The 18,844-nt window shown below is 38.4% G+C and overlaps 2 protein-coding genes across 4 annotated transcripts in view; one reads left to right on the plus strand and one right to left on the minus strand.

The window, feature by feature from the left end:
* COL4A2 (collagen type IV alpha 2 chain) overlaps nt 1-14,142 on the plus strand; it is a 206,614-nt gene extending 192,472 nt beyond the window's left edge. For all 3 annotated transcript variants that reach the window (XM_070732373.1, XM_070732371.1, XM_070732372.1), the window contains 8 exons: nt 2,760-2,876; nt 4,240-4,401; nt 4,493-4,591; nt 5,137-5,283; nt 7,695-7,811; nt 9,211-9,402; nt 10,174-10,460; nt 12,282-14,142. In XM_070732373.1, coding sequence (XP_070588474.1) covers nt 2,760-2,876; nt 4,240-4,401; nt 4,493-4,591; nt 5,137-5,283; nt 7,695-7,811; nt 9,211-9,402; nt 10,174-10,460; nt 12,282-12,536 — 1,376 coding nt within the window. In that variant the 3' untranslated portion in view covers nt 12,537-14,142. The remainder of the gene's footprint in view (nt 1-2,759; nt 2,877-4,239; nt 4,402-4,492; nt 4,592-5,136; nt 5,284-7,694; nt 7,812-9,210; nt 9,403-10,173; nt 10,461-12,281) is intronic.
* Nucleotides 14,143-15,479: 1,337 nt separating this feature from the next.
* Nucleotides 15,480-18,844, minus strand: RAB20 (RAB20, member RAS oncogene family). Its single transcript, XM_070732385.1, has 2 exons — nt 18,453-18,844; nt 15,480-16,443 (listed from the first exon to the last, which is right to left on the minus strand). Exons 1-2 carry the CDS (start codon nt 18,619-18,621, stop codon nt 15,911-15,913), a joined length of 702 nt encoding a protein of 233 aa, XP_070588486.1. The 5' UTR covers nt 18,622-18,844; the 3' UTR covers nt 15,480-15,910.

An 18,844-nucleotide genomic window follows, 5' to 3' on the forward strand; every position in this document is an offset into this window, starting at 1 on the left:
CAAAACATTTATTCTAAATTTCATGTTAGAAAGTACAGTGCTACAATGAAAGTAAGTTCCAGTACTTACATGGAAATATGAATTTTTTATAGATATATTGCAAGTTTTACACCTTCAAGAACCATTTAGCTCATATTATATTATATCTGTTCTGATCTCCGGCTAAGGCCACTGATAATTGGAATAAAGGATTGCTAAATGCATATATTTGTAAAACACCACATCATCTTTATTTTTCTTTCTTTTGTTCCACACTGAATCATCTTGGCACGCAGTGCTAATCTCTTATCTTAAACTTTGGTATGCAAGGCAACATCAAAATCATTAAAACATTCCACAAGTCATTCTAAGATTTATGGCTAGTTAGCCAGAGTCATAAAAACTTCAATTAAAAGCACACAAGGCAAAGCTTACATTCAGAGCTGCTTGAAAAAACCTCCATATTTCTAAGCGGCAGATTGACGACTCAACTCTTCTCTTCCCCTGACACCCGGACGTGACAAATTAATTACTTAATTAATTAACCCGTTCCTCTCCTTAATATTTCTTCCCTAACACTTGCTCTCTTCACCTCTGCAAGCGTCTGAAATGAGGGTTTACCCATCTAGCATCTACTTCTCCTTCACTTGAATCTGAATCCATAGAAACATCCTGTGTTTGGTCTCCTATTTCTTCTGCCTCTAAATCAGGCCCTACCACTAATTCATAACCACTTTCTGAATCAGAATCTGAAAAATCCCCAAACTGAACAGGAGTATACACAACAATATCCAGTTGTTTAAAACTGCCCAGATTATTTTTCTTTTCTAAAACATCTGCATCTCACACAAGATTAAAATAGTTTGATTTTAATGACTCAAATTTGTATTTTCTAGAATTGAATATTAAACTTACAAGCATTGGCTTGCTCTTACTTCCCAACAAACCTCATTTCTACCTAAAAGTAACTCTGGGTCAGTCTGTATGCTTAAAGGCTTTTTCTTACAACATACAGTTGTATGATTTGGTATAGTAGGAAGGAATAATTCTTATTTTTATGTCTGACTGCTTGCCTTTCTGGCATGGTTGACTTCAACCATTTTCAGATGAATTTTTTCAAAATGGCAAGTTTTTTTCTTTAGTTCTAATATATCCCTAAACTTTTGACAATGTGTTTATTTTAATTAACTAGCAAAAGTAGTTCTCAATTTACAGCCATTTATTTAAGGATTGTTTGAAGTTAATGACATCACTGAAAAAAAATGAGTTCCAATTCCACTTCTTGCGCTTTTATCTGTTGCAGTGCCACTGCAGTCACATCACAATTTGAGCCCCGGGCAAACAGCATGGATTTATGATGGTTACAACATCCTCGGGTCACCTACAACCTTCCTAAATGGCTTCCAGCAAGCAAACTCAATGGGGGAAGCTGGATTCACTTAACAACTGCATACTTCCCTTAATAACTGGGGTGATTCTAGTCCCAATTGTGGTTGTAAATTGAGGATTACCTATAGTTATCCAGAAGAGCAGTTATCAAGTTAAGGCTTTGCTGACTTAGCAATATAGCACAACAAAAAAATTATTTATCAATCAAAATCAAACTCAGCCTAATATATCTCATCACCTCTACTGTTTTATTCCTGGACTTCACCATCAGAAATCTAATAATATTTATTGTTTCTTCATGACCTCCCCCGTATTTTTCGGAGTATAAGACATTCTGGACTATAAGACACACATATCTTTTTGGGGAAGGAAAACAAGGGGGGGAAATCGGCCTCTGCCTCCCAGCAATTTGCTTCCTTGCAGCAAATAGCAAACAACCAGCTTCAGCACAGCCTGATTAGCACAAGCAGCTAATTGTTGGATCGGCCTCCCAATGATCAGCTGTTTCAGGTTGCCATAGCCAATTGCCGCTCTGCATGACCCATTTTCAGCAGGTGGACTAAATTCGGTGTATAAGACACACTCAAATGTTCACCCTCTTGGGGCTTTTTGGGGTGGGAGGGGAGTGCATCTTATACTCAAAACTCAGAAACTAAGAAAAAATATTACAAGAGAAAAGTCCCATCTGAAGGCATCTTCTGCTTCTCTGATGGCAGACTAAACAACCACCATGTTATCCCTGCCCTTCAGTCCCAACTTACTGTAACAGAATAGTCTGGTAGAAGAGAGAAGAATTCCCTTTGTTTCATAAACCACGTCTGCATGATAATAATATGCCAGGTTAGTTCTTCCATCCAGGAAAACAATAGATAAATTCAGGTTGGGGATTTGTCTGCAATAAAGATTCTAATCTAACCTATCTCGCTAATTCATTTGCTGGAGTCTTCTCAAAATGAAAATGAACAAAAGTTTAAGGATGATTTTCTGTCTGGCTTTGGTGTGACGTGTGACAGCAAGGAAAAGCCATGGCCCTTCCCTCTTTCCCATACAATAGCCAGGTTTCAGCCTCCCACTGTATCTCTCCTGCCAGCGATTGCTTCACTTCCAGGATGTTTTGCATGCCATACTTTATTTCTGTTTCCCCCCCCCCCATTTTCTCGATGTATCTCATCACCTGGGATAGGAAGAACTGCTTGCTGTTCCTACTGTATTTACTAATCATTCTCTCAAATCTAACTTCAGAATGAATTTCCATTTCAATTTAGATATCCAGTTCTTCTACCTTCCCACTGGCATCATCCAGCTGCCTTTCAGTCCTTTATCCTCCCCCTTTTTTCAAAGCCTGTATCTACATTGTATCTGATATTGGTTCCTTCATTTCTGACTGGCAGGATGGCGAGGTTCAGCTGGTCCTCCTGGACCAGATGGAAGACCGGGATTTCCTGGAGTCTCCAATATATCTGGTCTACCTGGTGATGTGGGTTCACCTGGTTTTGATGGAGTACCAGGTAATGCAACACTACCATATATTCAGTGGTGATGTATGAACTACAGACCTGTTCAAATACAACATGAAAATAATTGCAAAGTTCAAAAAAGGAGATCACCCATTTTAAAAATTAATGGTTGCTACTTGGAGTCATTGTAACTATTTGGATTTGTTGCAAGTTTGTTTAGCCTTTCTTCACCATAAAAACTAAATAGGCAAAATGGTAATCAAGAATAATTAAATGTAAATTCTGTAATTAATATTTAATTCATAGCTCATGTCAGGCCCCCTTCTTTTCAGGTGAATTAACATAGGATTAGCAGTGTAATTATAGTTACAATCTTTAACTGATAAACTAGTGCTATCAATTAAAAGGCATGATTTTAAAAACTCCTTAGAAAACATTTCATAGAGTGGGAAAATGTGGGAGAGTTACTTTAATAACATTCCGGGACTGAGGCAAAGCAACTGAACTCTGAAATTCTTACACAAAATAGCAATTCAGAAGTGTGGCATGTAATTACAAAATTAATTAGATATACGCGACTAGAATTTATTATATTAAGGCAAAAGTTTGGATTTGGGTTTGGTTTACAAGTTCTGTGAATGTAGCCTTCATAAACCATAAACTATGGTTTTTGATTTGGTATTATTTGTGAACAAGGCTGTTAGGGCTTATTCAGTTAAACATGTTAAAATTAATACAGCCAATTTGTTAGTGCCACAGTGCCAAATATTAGGCTTATGCATTTTCCTTCTTTGCATGTTATAAAAAGATTATTACAAGATTCAAAGCAAAATAAAAGTTTTAATTGCTGATTTTTAATGGTATTTTCGAGCGCAAGCAAAGGGTCATCTAGTCATAATTTTTAAAATGTCTAATAAAATGATAAAAAATAAACAAAATTACCTAGGAAATTAGTTAATCTAAGATGGCCCATTTTGACATAATAGTAAATTATTTTTAGTGTAGATGCTTAATCAGAGTGCTTCTTTCTAATCACTACCATAGTTACTTTTCCATACATACATAGGTTATGTTTAAATGATGCAATGAAAGCAGACTTCCATTAACACATTACAGTAACTTAGCTTGGATTACTTAGCTTGGATTACTATGAGTGAGATATGATCAGGGCTGCTCCAGACAAGCAGCCATCTTTGTCTGATTGCAAACTACTAGAAAGGTGGAAATAGTATAACCACCACCACCCTCTCAGCAACCCAATAGTTTGGTACCACTTTGGATGGAATTCGAAACATTTTAACCATCCCCCTGGTTTCACTCAGGACCAATCTAAAAGCAATCAAAGGGTAGTCAGGTTTGGTGTCGCAAACATCGCCCTTCAGGGAACATTCTGAATGCTACTTATCTTTTGAAGGTTACCCCGGACCTCCAGGGACTCCAGGCACACCTGGCCCATTTGCTGTCAAAGGAGAAGAGGGACCAATAGGTGTGGCTGGAGTAGATGGTCTAAAAGGAATAAGAGGAGCCCAGGGCTCAGAAGGAAGATCTGGAATATCAGGCTTGCCTGGAGCAAAAGGTATGATGAGATAACTCAATGTGGAGAATATAAATAAGGTTACTTAGTCAGACGTGTAATAACCCATGCCTACAATTGTTTTGCCTTGAAGGATATAAAGGTGGCCAAGGAGTCATGGGCTTTGTTGGCCAAACAGGAATTTCTGGTGACTTTGGTCCCATAGGACCTAAAGGAGACAGAGGTCCCCCTGGTAAGTAGACTGATTTGGTATTGTAACTTCTGCAGTTGCTACATTTAAACCAACATTGATTCCAGAGAGTTTTATCATAGCTTTATCCTTAATGTTTACATTTTTAATTTTAACAGCATTTTCAGTAATATTTTACCTACTCCTAAAATTGCACTGATCTCTCCCCTTTATAATAAGAGACCACATATTAGTAATATTTATAGTTGTAAGGAATATCGAACATATTTGGTCCTCTATAATTCATCAGACCTATTTACAGGACTGGCTTCCCATGAGTCAAGAGCATTCTTTGCTCTCAGGTGATAAATTCATTAGAGTAGAGGGAGGTAAAACAAGGTTAATTGGAATAAAAAGAGAGCAGTTTGTGCCAATAAACAACTGCTAACAATATAGGATAAATACTTAGTATCATTTGAGTGGGCAGCTATATCAATTTCTTAAATTGATTAATGTGTTTATTTTTAAAATTGCATAGGCATTTAACTGGTGCAAGTAGAAAAGCCCACCTGCAAAATCAATGGTTTGTTTGGATTTTTAACTTGCAGGTTTTCAGGGACCTCTTGGTTCCCCTGGATTGCCACCTTTACTTCCTAAACTGGTTGCTGAGCAAGGGGCACAAGGCGCCCAAGGAAAAATAGGCCTCCAGGGCCCTTCAGGTGAAATGGGTCCTCACGGTCCCCCAGGAGATCCAGGTAGGAGGTTACTACTAGAAATAATGGTGTCCATGGGTTATGAAGCTACTTATTTCTCAGATAGACCGAATAATACTTATTTCAAAGGGATATTTGAGGTACCTGAAAATATGGAGATATTTTAGATTAAATTGTTATATATCACTTAGTCAAACAAACATTAATACTTTCTTGGTCAATGGCTTTGGCAGATTTATCTGAAAATGCTACAGGGATTTTAACAGATTAACAGAGTTGGAAGGGATTTTGTAGGTCATCTTGTCCAACCCCCTGCTCAAGCAGGAGACCCTACACCATTTCTGACAAATGGCAGTCCAATCTCTTCTTGAAAGTCTCAAATGATGAGGTTCCCACAACTTCCAAGGGCAAGCTGTTCCATTGGTTGATTGCTTTCACTGTCAGAAAGTTCCTCCTTGTTTCTTGGTTGAATCTCTCCTTGATCAATTTCCATCCATTATTCCTTGTCTGTCATTCAGGTGCTTCGGAGAATAGCTTGACTTCCTTCTCTTTGAGGCAGCCCCTCAAGTAGTGGAAGACTGCTATCATGTCTCCCCTGGCCCTTCTCTTCACTAGACTGTCTATGGCCAGTTCTTGCAACCACTCTTCACATGTTTTAGTCTCCAATCCCCTGATCATCCTGGTTGCTCTCCTCTGCACGTTTTCTAGAGTCTCGATATCTTTTTTATAGTATGGTGACAAAAATTGGATGCAATACTCTAGGTGTCATCTAACCAAGACTTTATAGTGTGGTATTAGTACCTCTCTTGATCTAGATTCTATCCCTCTGCATTAATGCTAATGCAATTTAGGATTTTGTTGGCTTTTTTGACTGCCACTGCACACTACTGGCTCATGTTTAGCTTGTTGTCCACTAGGACTCCCAAGATCTCTTTCACAATCACTACTATTAAGCCAGGTTTCACCTAGTTTACTATATATGTATATTTTTGAGGTTTTTTAATCTATGTGTAGGACTTTATTTTTTTCTACACTGAATTTCATTTTGTTAGGTAGGGTCCAGTGCTCAAGTCTGTCAAGATCTGTCTGGATTTTGAGCCTATCTATTAGGTCTGGATTTTGAGCCTATCTATTAGTTATTCCTGGTAGTTTAGTGTCATCTGCAAATTTGGTAAGTTCCCCTTCTACTTCATAATCTAAGTCATTTATAAAGATATTGAAGAGTACTGGGCCTATGATGGAACCTTGTGGTAACCCGGTGCTTATTTCTCTCCATGTGGACTTAGACCCATTGAGTACAGTTTGCCAGCCAGTTGTGGATCCATCTGGTGGTGAGGTTATCGATCACACTTTTCTCTAGTTTACAAAGAAGTGGGTTATGGTCTACTTTGTTGAAAGCTTTGCTGAACTCTAGGTATATTATGTCCACAGTGTTTTGCTGGTCACAGTATTGAAGAATGTATTTAGTCACAGTATTGAAGAATGAAATGAGATTGTTTTAGCACAATCTGTTTTTAACAAACCCATGGTGGCTGCTAGTGATTACTTTATTCGTTTCTAGGTGTTCATAGATCTGTTTTTTAATTATCTTTTCCAGTATCTTCCCAGGTATTGATGTTAGACTGATTGTAGTTTCATGGGTCAGGTTTTTTGTCTTTTTTGAAGATGGGAACCACATCAGCTCTTTTTCAGTCCTCTGGTAGTTTCCCATTACTTTAGGATTATTGAAAGATGTGGTGCAGTGGTTCTGCAAGGACATCTGCCAGGTCTTTTAGTACTCTGGGGTGTAATCCATCCAGTCCATTTAATACTTTACTAGTACATTTCATATCTGTCCCTGTTGCACTGAGTCCTCGGAGAGGGGCGGCATACAAATCTAATAAATTATTATTATTATTATTATTATTATTATTATTATTATTATTATTAAATTATTTACAAGCACATCTTATAGAGTGAAAAAATACTTTATGCAATTTGTGCTTTGTTTAAAGCAATATGGGTTCCCACTGTTTTCCTTGAGAAAAGGTCCAGCACTTTTTTTGTGCAGAAATGTAATATTATCTGGTAGAAAATGTAAAAGTGCAACAATACAGCTCCTGTTCTGTCGCAGCCCTTCTGCCTTTCCCTCCTCCTTCCCTATAAATTGTCCTGCTTCAGATGAAATCTCCGGATAATTCTATTCTAATTCAAAAATGATAATCTACAGTGCACTGGTCATGAAATTTCTCATATATTTGATTTTACTTCTTCTGCTGATGGCACAGTGACCTTATCCTGTTTCCCCTCATAGAACCTTACTAATAGCTTTGCTATATAAAGAGCATGAATCTGTGAGTGACATACACCTTCCATTATTTAAAGATCCTGAGTAGATTTAATACTTATTACCATAGTAACTTTGCAATTAAATGTCATAGTCGACTATTCTGTTTAATAACTTTGCTTTTAAGGTTTTAGAGGCCCGATAGGTAAACCAGGAGCACAAGGAAGAGGAGGTATAGCTGCATCTCCAGGCTTCAGAGGTGATGAAGGAGGACAAGGGCTGCACGGCCCTTCAGGCTTTGAAGGTAAATCGTAAAGTTCTTCTCTTTTTTGTATATTCACAGACATTTTATCTAACTGAAGGTTTAATTCTACATCCAACCTAGTCATATATATTTCCCCAAGTTAATACATGCAGAATTGCAACTGCAGTACATCACTTGAATTTGTGAACATGTGAATATGAGCCAAAATAAGCTAAAGAAAAAATATAGGATTTTTTTTTAAAGATAAGGCACCTAAGGAGCCATTATTTGAAAGATTCACTTGAGGGCATAAATTTGGAATAGACATTCCATGCCTTTCTCACGCAAGAAGTAGATGGTGTTTACCTACTGTTTAAAATAAATATGTTTATCAAAATTGATTTTTAAACAGTGTTATAACAGCTGTTATTAGAAAAAATAATACTATAGTCTGATATTTTGCTTCAGGTGATCTTATCAGTTTTTTAAATTATTATTATTTTTTAAAGTGTTAAAACAAGCCTTTCTGCCAGTGAACCTGGCAGATCCTAATGAACATCTATAGAGGTTATCTGCTTCTACCTGTGACTAACTTGGTATCTAACCCAACTTTTTGTTGGAATATTTAACTTTTAAGCATGATTTGCAAATAATATCTAAGGGTTGCAAAATGGGATGGTTCATAGTAGAGCTTCAGCTTTCCAAGATATTCAAGAGTATATGTTGATAAATACCACTGCATGCCCAATGTTGTCAACCCCAAAGACTGCCTGATCACTACAACCAGTGCAAAAAAAGCAGTGTCGACTGCATTTCCTTCCAATAACCAATTAAAAAGCATGTATTTCCCCCTCCACAACATCTCTGTATTTGCTATTATTTTAAGGACACTTCCTTTATCCTTTGGACAATAGCACAGAGAGATAACTGTCCATGGATATAACATGCTTTGGTCACCAATCTTAGTGCTTAATAACACACTTTGTATCCTCTGATCATTATTTGGAAAAATAATACATGAAACAGATGTTGGAATGTTACAAACCACAATGTGCAACCTGAGCCTTTTAGCATTTCTAGGAATGCCATAAAAGTCCCATTGGGTGGGAGGGATCTTCCGGGAAAGGGCTAGCCTCTTTGTACAAATGGGAGCTTCGTGACCTCATTGAGGACTCCAAATGGGTTCCCAGCCAGAAAAAGAGACCTTGTTATCTTCAGACTGCACCCTACCTTTTGTCATTGGAGAAGTACTTTTTTGGTAACTGCTACACAATGCCAGAATCAGCACAAACAATATCAGTTGAACAGCTGTGGATTCTTTTCAACTTGTACTCGATTTTTCAACAGTAAATAATATTTATTGACTGATTTTTCAACAGTAAATAAAGTCGCCATTATTTTCTTAGACTGTGGGTGGTAGTATCTTTAAAAGCAGCATCCTACCTTTATATTTCTCTAGGTGCAGCAGGTGCTCCTGGTACTTCTGGACTGCAAGGTATGCCAGGCCGCAGTGTCAACATAGGCTATCTTCTTGTGAAGCACAGCCAATCAACTCAAGAGCCAATGTGTCCAGAGGGCATGAACCAACTTTGGAACGGCTACAGTTTATTGTACTTTGAAGGACAAGAAAAAGCCCATAACCAGGATCTCGGTATGCATTTTAGCTACTTAGTAAATAATACACTGTAAATTTTAAAATAGCATTTCAACAAACAAACAAACAAACAGAATAGTTATTCAATGGCATAAACTTATTACAAACCATTTCAGCAGATGCATGGATTATTATCCTGAAAGAAGAGTATTTTCACCATGGATGGACCAATATTAAAAACCTGACAGGCAAACAGAGAAAAAGAAACAAATGTAAGGCTCCAAAAGTGATAGTGTCTATTCATAACATAGTTCTTAAATATGAGGCAAAAATTCATGCAAGTAATTAAAGACATTTACAGACTTACAATCGGTTCTTCTGGAAGAGGACCGGAAATGCAGGTCATATTCTAAGTGCAGCCTCACTAAGGTAGTATATAGCAGCATTATCACTACTCAGGATCAGGATCTTGATACTACTCCTCTGTTAATATAGCACAGGACTGCATTGGCTTTTTCGGCAACTGCAGCACATTGCTGGCTCATATTAAAGCAGCGATTCACTAGGACTTTAGGTCTTTTTCACCTGCTGAGCCAGGTACCATCTATTCTGTACCTATGTGTTTGGTTTTCCTTGCCTAAGTGTATGACCTTACTGAAAATTAATACTAGAGAAAAGAAAAAAAGTATCCTGAGGGTGGAATCATTCTGGCACTTCGCTAAGTTCTTGAATATATTAACATTTCCCCTTTCCAATCTTTCACAGTGAAGTTTTTGAAATATTTCAGAACTTCGCATTGGTGATTATTCTATGTGTTTATTCTTGTAGGTCTGGCTGGGTCATGTTTGGCTCGATTCAGCACTATGCCTTTCCTTTACTGCAATCCCGGGGATGTCTGCTACTATGCAAGTCGTAACGATAAATCCTACTGGCTGTCAACCACGGCCTCTCTTCCAATGATGCCTGTGGCAGAAGAAGAAATCAGACCTTATATCAGTCGCTGTTCTGTCTGTGAAGCTCCTGCTCTTGCCATTGCCATTCACAGTCAAGATGTTACTATTCCTCACTGTCCTGAAGGATGGCGTAGTTTATGGATTGGGTATTCTTTCCTTATGGTATGTGCTGCTTTTGTTATTTGGGGTACAAATTCAGAATGCTTTAAAAATTATATTTTTATCTAATTTTATTTATTTATGGTGGCTGCACAACCCCCCATAGGTGGGTATTTATGGGTCTGATAGGGAGACCTGTAACCCTTTGTCAGGCCCAAAACCAAGAATAACACTCGGGGGTTCTTCTAAGCTGACTTCTTTAGTATTTCACCCCTATAGATGAAATGTTGCCAGATTGAATAGTCTGCTGTTTGCGGCTACTATATACTCTGTGAACTATTAGAGAGAGCCCTTCTTCACCCTCTTTCTTTCACATATAGCAGCATCTGAGTTGCCTCTTACTTCCCTGGAATACACCATTTCCCTGCTGGGAATCTACCTTCTCAATACATTGCATCAATTAATCCTTTCATATACATAGGCTAGATTTACAGCTTACCACAACTGAACCCAAACTGTATTTTGCTAAGTGAGAAATTTGCTAAGTGAATTTTGTCCCATTTTACAACTTTTCTTGCCACATTTGTTAAGTGAATCAGCACAGTTGTTAAATTAGTAACGCCCCTTTTTAAGAGAATCTGGTTTTCCCATTGACTTTGTCAGGTTGCAGGAAGAGATCACATGACCCCAGTACACTACAACTGTCATAAAGTCAGTCTGTGGTCAGGCATCTGAATGTAAACAACATGACCATGGGATGCTGCAATGGTCATGTGAAAAATAGTCATCACTTTTTCCAGTGCTGTTGTAACTACTCTTGGTAACGAAGTGAGCTTTTATAAATTTAGGACTACCTGTATTATCTACAGGTTCTACCAGGTTCACATAGAAAACTTAAGCTCTAATTTATAGTTTAGGATCAGGTTTAGAATTGCATATCATGCTAAATCATGAATTGCACAAATTACCTTTCTCTCTTCTTGTTTCCCCTACTATATAGCTTTTTACTACAAACGCCCTTTTCTTTTCTTCCACCTGGAAATTTAACCTTCTCCATCTCAATTATAAACCTTCTTCCATCATTGATACCTATGGGTTTAAAAATAAAAAGACTATGGGGCAAATACAAAGTCCATAAATTTATGATCCTACTTAATTTTCTGTTTATTTTTCTGTTTATGTTTATGTTAATTCAGACTTTTAAGAAGTAAAACTATTGGTACAATATCATCAGAGTTTCAAACATTTAGATTACATTTGAAAAACCTACAGGTCCATAACTTTGCCACATTATTTTATTAAAGTATATATACTAAATATTTAAGATACAAGCACTTCAATTACATTTATTCGTATATTTATTCAATTTCCATAGACACCCATCTCAATGTTGTAGTTGACTATCTTTTTGATCAAACGGTGGCTTATTTAGATATAATTTCAGACAGCATAATAAATTACATTCCCTGCATTAGACTACATTAGTTTTAGAAAACAGTGTGTCTGACACGAGGAAAGGACTGTCTAGAATGGGTCGTATATAGAACATTTTTGAACAGATCTCTGTATTTTCCTACATTGATTTTCAGTTCATAAATCTACTGCATTTAGCTCCTGTTCAATACCAGTCAGATAAATGAAATTATAGTGGCCATTACAGACAATAGCTTCTCTGTTTTTAAAGTCTGAAATGATACGTGTTAAAAGAAATATCAGTGGACAATTCTGGGCATATAGAACCTTAGTTACTCCACATTGATTTATATCCTTCCTTCTCTGAGATAAAAGATAGTATATGAAAAGTCTCATAAAAGATTTTTATGATGACCACTACCTGTAATGTACTTTTGTATTATATTTGAATTGTTATCTGGTTTCTTCTAGCACACTGCAGCTGGTGCTGAAGGAGGAGGGCAGTCACTGGTTTCTCCAGGTAGCTGCCTGGAAGACTTCAGAGCCACACCATTCATTGAATGCAATGGTGCTCGGGGGACCTGTCACTACTTTGCAAACAAATACAGTTTTTGGCTTACTACCATCGACCATCAATTTCAACACTCACCTTCTTCAGATACTCTCAAGGCTGGACTCATCCGAACACATATAAGCAGATGCCAAGTGTGTATGAAAAATTTGTAAAATAAAACACACACACACACAAAAAAGAAATAAGTCACTTCAAAGTGACATGGATTAGATTTTGTTGGTGCTTATTTAACTTATTACCTCATCATTTGAACACTATTGTTATCTGGAAGAACAAACACTGCAAGCACATATAACCAAACAATCCTTTGTTCATGTAATTGCGATTTTGCTTTTATATGCTGCAAATAATGTGGTCTGTTATGGGAATAAAACAATGGACAAAGTTTCATTATTAAATACACTTACTGTCATTTAAGTCTGATTAACTGTCGAATGACATTTCTCTTTTTTTCAATGTATTACTGAATACTATTAACTCTTAGTCATTGAGTATTGAATAAACGTTTAAACACAAATGCAAACTATGTTAAAATTTAGCATTTTAAACTGTATTTAGCAAACACATGTTGTTAAAATGCAAATGCCATTTCAACATCCTCAAAAAGTCAAAAATAAGCTGCATGCTCGCCCTAATGGAGTCCTGTTTTAGCTGAGGTCTTTGGTTACAAATCCAACAGAACTACATTTTTAATGACTGAAGGAAACATGCACGGAATATACTTTTGTTATATTTCAAGGCTTTTATTTTTATACACTGTTACTTTATTAAACATCCTGTTGTTATGAATGCCTAATTATTTCAAAAGTCTGCAGAGAATGAACAATAAGCTTTATTTATGTGTCACTTGACTTTTTTTGAATGCAATCTTATATTATTCTGTGCAATATCCTCAATGGATAGACATAGCCCTTTAGACCAGAATTCACTTATCTTAATTACTTTAGCTTGTAGATAAATAATCTATGACTTTTAGATGTTTATATTCTAGCTGGGTTGATGAGAAATTGTGATTTGGAATCCGAAGGTACTTTACCTATTTAGGCAAATACTACTTTGCCTAATTCTGTTCAACCATTACTGGGTATCAAAGAATCTGTCATCATCTCATAATTTCAGGAATAGCACAAAAGGAAAGTGTTTAGAAAATTATGTCTTGCAGCTTTTCCAATTGCAATTATAGCTACAGTCAAGAACCATCCCACTAGAGAGTACCATTTAGTAAGATTTGTGAGAGTTCATACTTAGGAATGTGACATTTGTCATTCTTCCCAATATAAGGATGATAAGAGAAACTCGATTAGTATCACATCCCTGGGGGAGAAGAGAGTGACAGAAAAGGCATGTTTGCCCAGAAAGAATTAAGAGTGTGCCTGGAAAAGTGAGACTCTTCTCATAGCAATGAAATACCAAAGTTGAGATTATGTACATACTTAACTCTACAAATGAAGCTTGGCTGGCTTCCAAGTAAACATAAAATTGTTCAGCTAATCAGTTTCTATCCCCAATTCCTCTACCAGTGTGGACAAGCAGATGAAAAGGAGGGAGAATGTCAACACTGCAAGTGGCACTCTTTGGGTGGCAGATATAGGGCAGCTGCCCGGACTAATTAGGCACTTGGGACTTCCCACTGTTCCCGAGTGTTTCCTTCCCAGACCAAATGCAGAATAAGAAATGTTCAAATTTCCTTTCATGTACTTAGGATCGCAGTGTTTTATTTTGTGTGATAAATAAAAGTATCAACTTTTTCTTACTGAATTGGTATGGGTTTTATAAGACATGACTTAAATCCTAAAATGAAAAAAGAATCCCATGTAAAGAAACAAGCCATATATGAAATGACCTTGAAAGGGACAAGACTAGAGAATCCAGGAAGTTCTTATTTAAAAGGCCCTGGCATTCCCAACGTCCCTGTCTAGTAAACTCTAGCAGCACAGCGGTTGCATTGGAAATATACATATCTAAAGCATCACCCTTAGATGCAGAGCATGTAATCATACTTTCAAATCAATTTATTCATATTTAAGAAAATGTTGTTGATCTATTTCTTACATATCTGATTAAACCGAAAAGATTTCAGAATTAGAAGAGCACCATGTGGATTTAGAGGCCCAATTATTTTTTATGGATTTCCAGGCCGTGTCTTTCAGTTTTCTCCCAATACAGTACTCAAAAATCTATTTCCTCCAAGGATGAACTCAGCACTATTATTTCCTGCCAGAACTCAGTTTTAAAATAAACACCATAGTGCACCATATTTGGGATTCAGAGACAAAATATATACCTAATCTAGGCATACTTTAGCCCATAATTTTCTAGTTTTATCAATTATTGTCACAAAAATTATTAGTAAATGTTATTACTAATATAGTCTAAAAATAGGCAAATAGCTGTTTAGTATCAATAGATTGTTTGACCAGCCTCATAGTAATTTATTTCACATTGAAAAAATGTGGAGATAACTGCAAATCTTTAGAAAAAGTAATCTTCCTAATAAGAGGAAATTCAAGTTGATATTTTTCTATAATTCCCCCAAAATCACTATCACCAATACATTATCACTGATTACAACCAAAATATTTAAATAATTTTGATTCTCTAACAATCAAGTTCCATAATCATCTCCATTTTCTTCCCTGTCCTCATCCACTTTTACAAATTAATGTTCCCCCTAGCAATGTACTCATATCCACTTTTATGACTATTAACTATTTATAATTTAACAAAAACATGCTCAAATTTCACCAAAATCTGATGTACTAATAACCAAAAATATTTACTTTTGCTGATTTAGAAAAAATGATTCCATGGAATTTCAAAGATTGAAGCTAACAGTACAATTATAAACATTATTAGTCCCAATACCACCAATTCACCAATGAGTTCAAATCAATCTAAAAGTGCAGAGTACTTTGTGAATTTGTTTATGTGCATTTTGTTATAGAAGAAGTGGGAATACATTTTTTGTCAAAAAACAGATGTCTGGGTTATATTGATAGTGACTCAATCCCATTCTGTTGATTTGACTTTCCTTTTTGGTCTGGTTCCAGTGGCCCACAACCATGCAATTAATGAAGAGGGAGAAAAGGAAAGAATTAGTTTGCTACAATTCTTTATTTTGCTGAAAAAATATGATATGAAATGGCTGATCAATATCTACTTCCTTCCTGAAATCTATTTCTTCATTTATAAATCCCTCCCTACTACATAGTGAATGCCACATAGCAAAAGGTTCTTGCCAAAACAAATACTAAAGATTCATGTGTAAAACAACATGCAGTAGCATAAATTTAATGTGGCCAAAAAAATCACAATGGGCTTTAAAAGCTTTCAATAATAGGCTCCAAGCTCCCCTTCACTGAAGGTTTTTTTTCTCATTACATCATTTGTTACAAAAATCCAATCTGATAGAAGATGCAGTTTGTCTGGTTGGCCTTGTTATTTTTGCAATGTCTTCATTCAACATTTATTTTTGCAGTAATACTTTGTAACATTTTCCTGCATTGTCCTTCAAGTGCATTCAGAGTTATCTGCAGCATGCTTTGTGGGTGTTTTTAGCAGTTTTGAAATTATTTAAGTCTACTGTTTGTAAGTCTACTTCAGTTTTTTGTTGCAAAATTACCGGTACTACCATTTCAAATACAGTTTCAAAAAGGTGGTCCACATTATAACCAGTTTTCGCACTAGTTTCAAAACACATTTTTTCTGCTGCTGGAACATTTACCTCATCCAACATTTTATACTTGAGGATTTTCCTATAAAATGCTGCAGCATCATTCATATTGACTTGTTTTTTCACCTTTGTAGAAATGGAACTGCTGGAGGACTTCTCAAACTGATTCTTGTCTTCTGATTCTGGCAAGGAGGCACATGCATCTGTCAAGTCAACTTTGTTCCCAGCAATAACAAAGAGACAATCTGGGCTGGCAGAATCTGTTAATGCCAAGAACCTATCCTCAAGTTCCACTATGCTCTGTAAGTTAGTTACATCATATGTGAGAATAACGGCTGCTGCTCCTCGGCAGTACATGGACCCAAGGCCGTGGAACTGCTCGCGACCTGGAAGGAAAAAAAACCAATACTGAAACATGATTACGGGACTGGAGGCTAAAGCATATGAAGAACTGTTGCAGGAACTGGGTCTAGTGAAAAGAAGAACTAGGGATGACACAATAGCAATGTTCCAATATCTCAGGAGTTGCCATAAAGAAGAGGGGATCAGCCTATTTTCCAAAGCACCAGAAGGCAAGACAAGCAACAGATGGAAACTAATCAAGGAGAAAAGCAGCCTGGAATTAAGGAGAAATTTCTTGACAGAACAATTGATCAGTGAATGGAAGGGTTTGCCTTCAGAAGCTATGGGTGCTCCATCACTGGAGGTTTTTAAGAAGAGAATGAACATCCATTTGTCCAGAATGGTATAGGGCTGTTATGGTGAATTTGTGATACGTGTGCAGTGAAGGGCTACCAAAATTTTTACTACCACACTGTGGGCATGGCTTATGCAGGACGCCCTGAATTTTCTTCAATATCTTTCAGTGGAATTTGGGAGTGCTGGGGTGGAGCTCTATTTTTGCTACCCCACTGCATCCCCCCCCCCATCCGGGCAGTAGTCCACCCCTGTACATGTGCCACAGGTGACACGCAGAGCCCTCTGTGGGCACACACGACATTGCCAGCTGCTCTTCTGGTTTCTGGAGCAGTCTTCATGGGAGCGGGAGTGCCAGAAAACGGCCTGAAAGCAGTTTGGAAAATGGCCAAAAAACAATCGTGCATGCGCTGGCCATCTGCTTTTTGGTTTTCCACTGCTCCAGTGCTCAAGACCACCTGGCCAGCACATATGCACGCATTGGAAATCCGAAAATCAGCTGTCCAATGCACATGCCTGGTCATGTTTCTGGTGCTCCTGCACGTGCCTAAGCATGTGCCTGCACGCAGGTTCCGGTTTGGGCACTAAGTGAAAAGGTTTACCATCACTGGTATGCAGTCTCCTACTTGTGGCAAAGGATTGGACTAAAAGACCTCCAAGCAGGGGTTGAAATCCAGCAGGTTCTGACAGGTTCTGGAAAAACTATAGTGGAAATTCTGAGTAGCTTGAAGAACCTGTAGTAGAAATTTTTAGTAGTTCGGAAAACCAGCAAATATCACTGGCTGGCCCCACAGTGGGAATGGAGTTTTTGCAATATCTTTCCTCCAGGAGTAGGGATGGAATAGGGATTTTGCAGTATCCTTTCCCTGCCACCAAGCCACACCACACCCACAGAACCGGTAGTAAAAAAAATATGGATGTCCCCACTGCCTCCAAGGTCACTTTCCAACTCTGTTTTCTGTTAAGTAAAGAATACTGGCTTGAGAATAAAAATAGCCTAAATATGAATTTCTGAAATTTCCCAACAGTTTTGTTGTACTTTTCCAACAACTGAAAACTCACACCAAGCAAACCATGAATTCACCTTTGAACTGGACAGAATTCACTAATGCAAATCTCTAATGCAAACTCACTAATGCAAACAGGGAAACTTTCTCCATCGCACCACCCTAATACATAATCCCCAAAAGTGGTTGTTGCTACCATTCCATAATAAATGCGAAAAATCCTGCGTATAATCCTGTTACTGACGCAGTAGCGTGAAAACTTCTTTGGGAAAAGCAGTTCTGCCGGAAGCCCAGAAAACTCTTGGATGTTCCCCAAAAGCTGAAATGTAGGGCCTAAGCTTAAAACAGGAGCCAGGCGCTGGAGTGAAAACCCTTCCAGGGAACTGAGCGGGCCCAGTGCCAGAAAGGCAGACAACCGGGTCGGATCCATCGCTCAGTTCCCGAAATGCCCCGGGGAAGAGCTTCCTTCGACCGCAAACCGCCCGGGAGAGTAGGCGCTGCTAGCAAGCAGCTGTGGGCGTATCGGGCTGCTTTCCAGAAGTTGGCAAAGTTAGCCGAGCGCGGCGGGGCGTCTCTTGTCCCGCGCGCGGTCCGCTCCGCCTCGGGGACGCAAGAGGGGCAGCCACCGCCACCACCCAGCCGCCGAGGGGAAAAAATCCAAAGTCCCCGACGCCGCCCCCGTCCCCCTTCACCTGCCGTGTCCCAAACCGATATGTTGTGGGGGCCCCACTGCTTGAGGTAAAAGGCGCCCCCGACGGTGCTAACGGTGTCCTGGAAGCGCCGCTCCATGTAGCGGTGGAGCAGCGACGTCTTGCCCACGTTCATGTCGCCCAACAGCACCACTTTTCCGTCAGGCTTCATGTTGTCCCGCCGGGCGTGATGGCGCACCCTTCCCCGTCCGCCCGGCGCTCCTGGAGTTCTTCGGAGAAGAGAGGCGGGGTTGCGCTTTCGCTCTCCTCCGAGGGCGGAGGTTAAGAAGGGAAAGGGAGGGCGCAGGACGGTCAGCGGCGAAAGCCCCGTGAGGGGAGAGCTGAACGCCCGCAAGCTCTCTGACCGGGGGTGGGGCGCTCTCGCCTCCTGTCTC

Source organism: Erythrolamprus reginae, chromosome 1 (assembly GCF_031021105.1).
Source record: "Erythrolamprus reginae isolate rEryReg1 chromosome 1, rEryReg1.hap1, whole genome shotgun sequence".
Classification (NCBI taxonomy): Eukaryota; Metazoa; Chordata; class Lepidosauria; order Squamata; family Dipsadidae; genus Erythrolamprus; species Erythrolamprus reginae.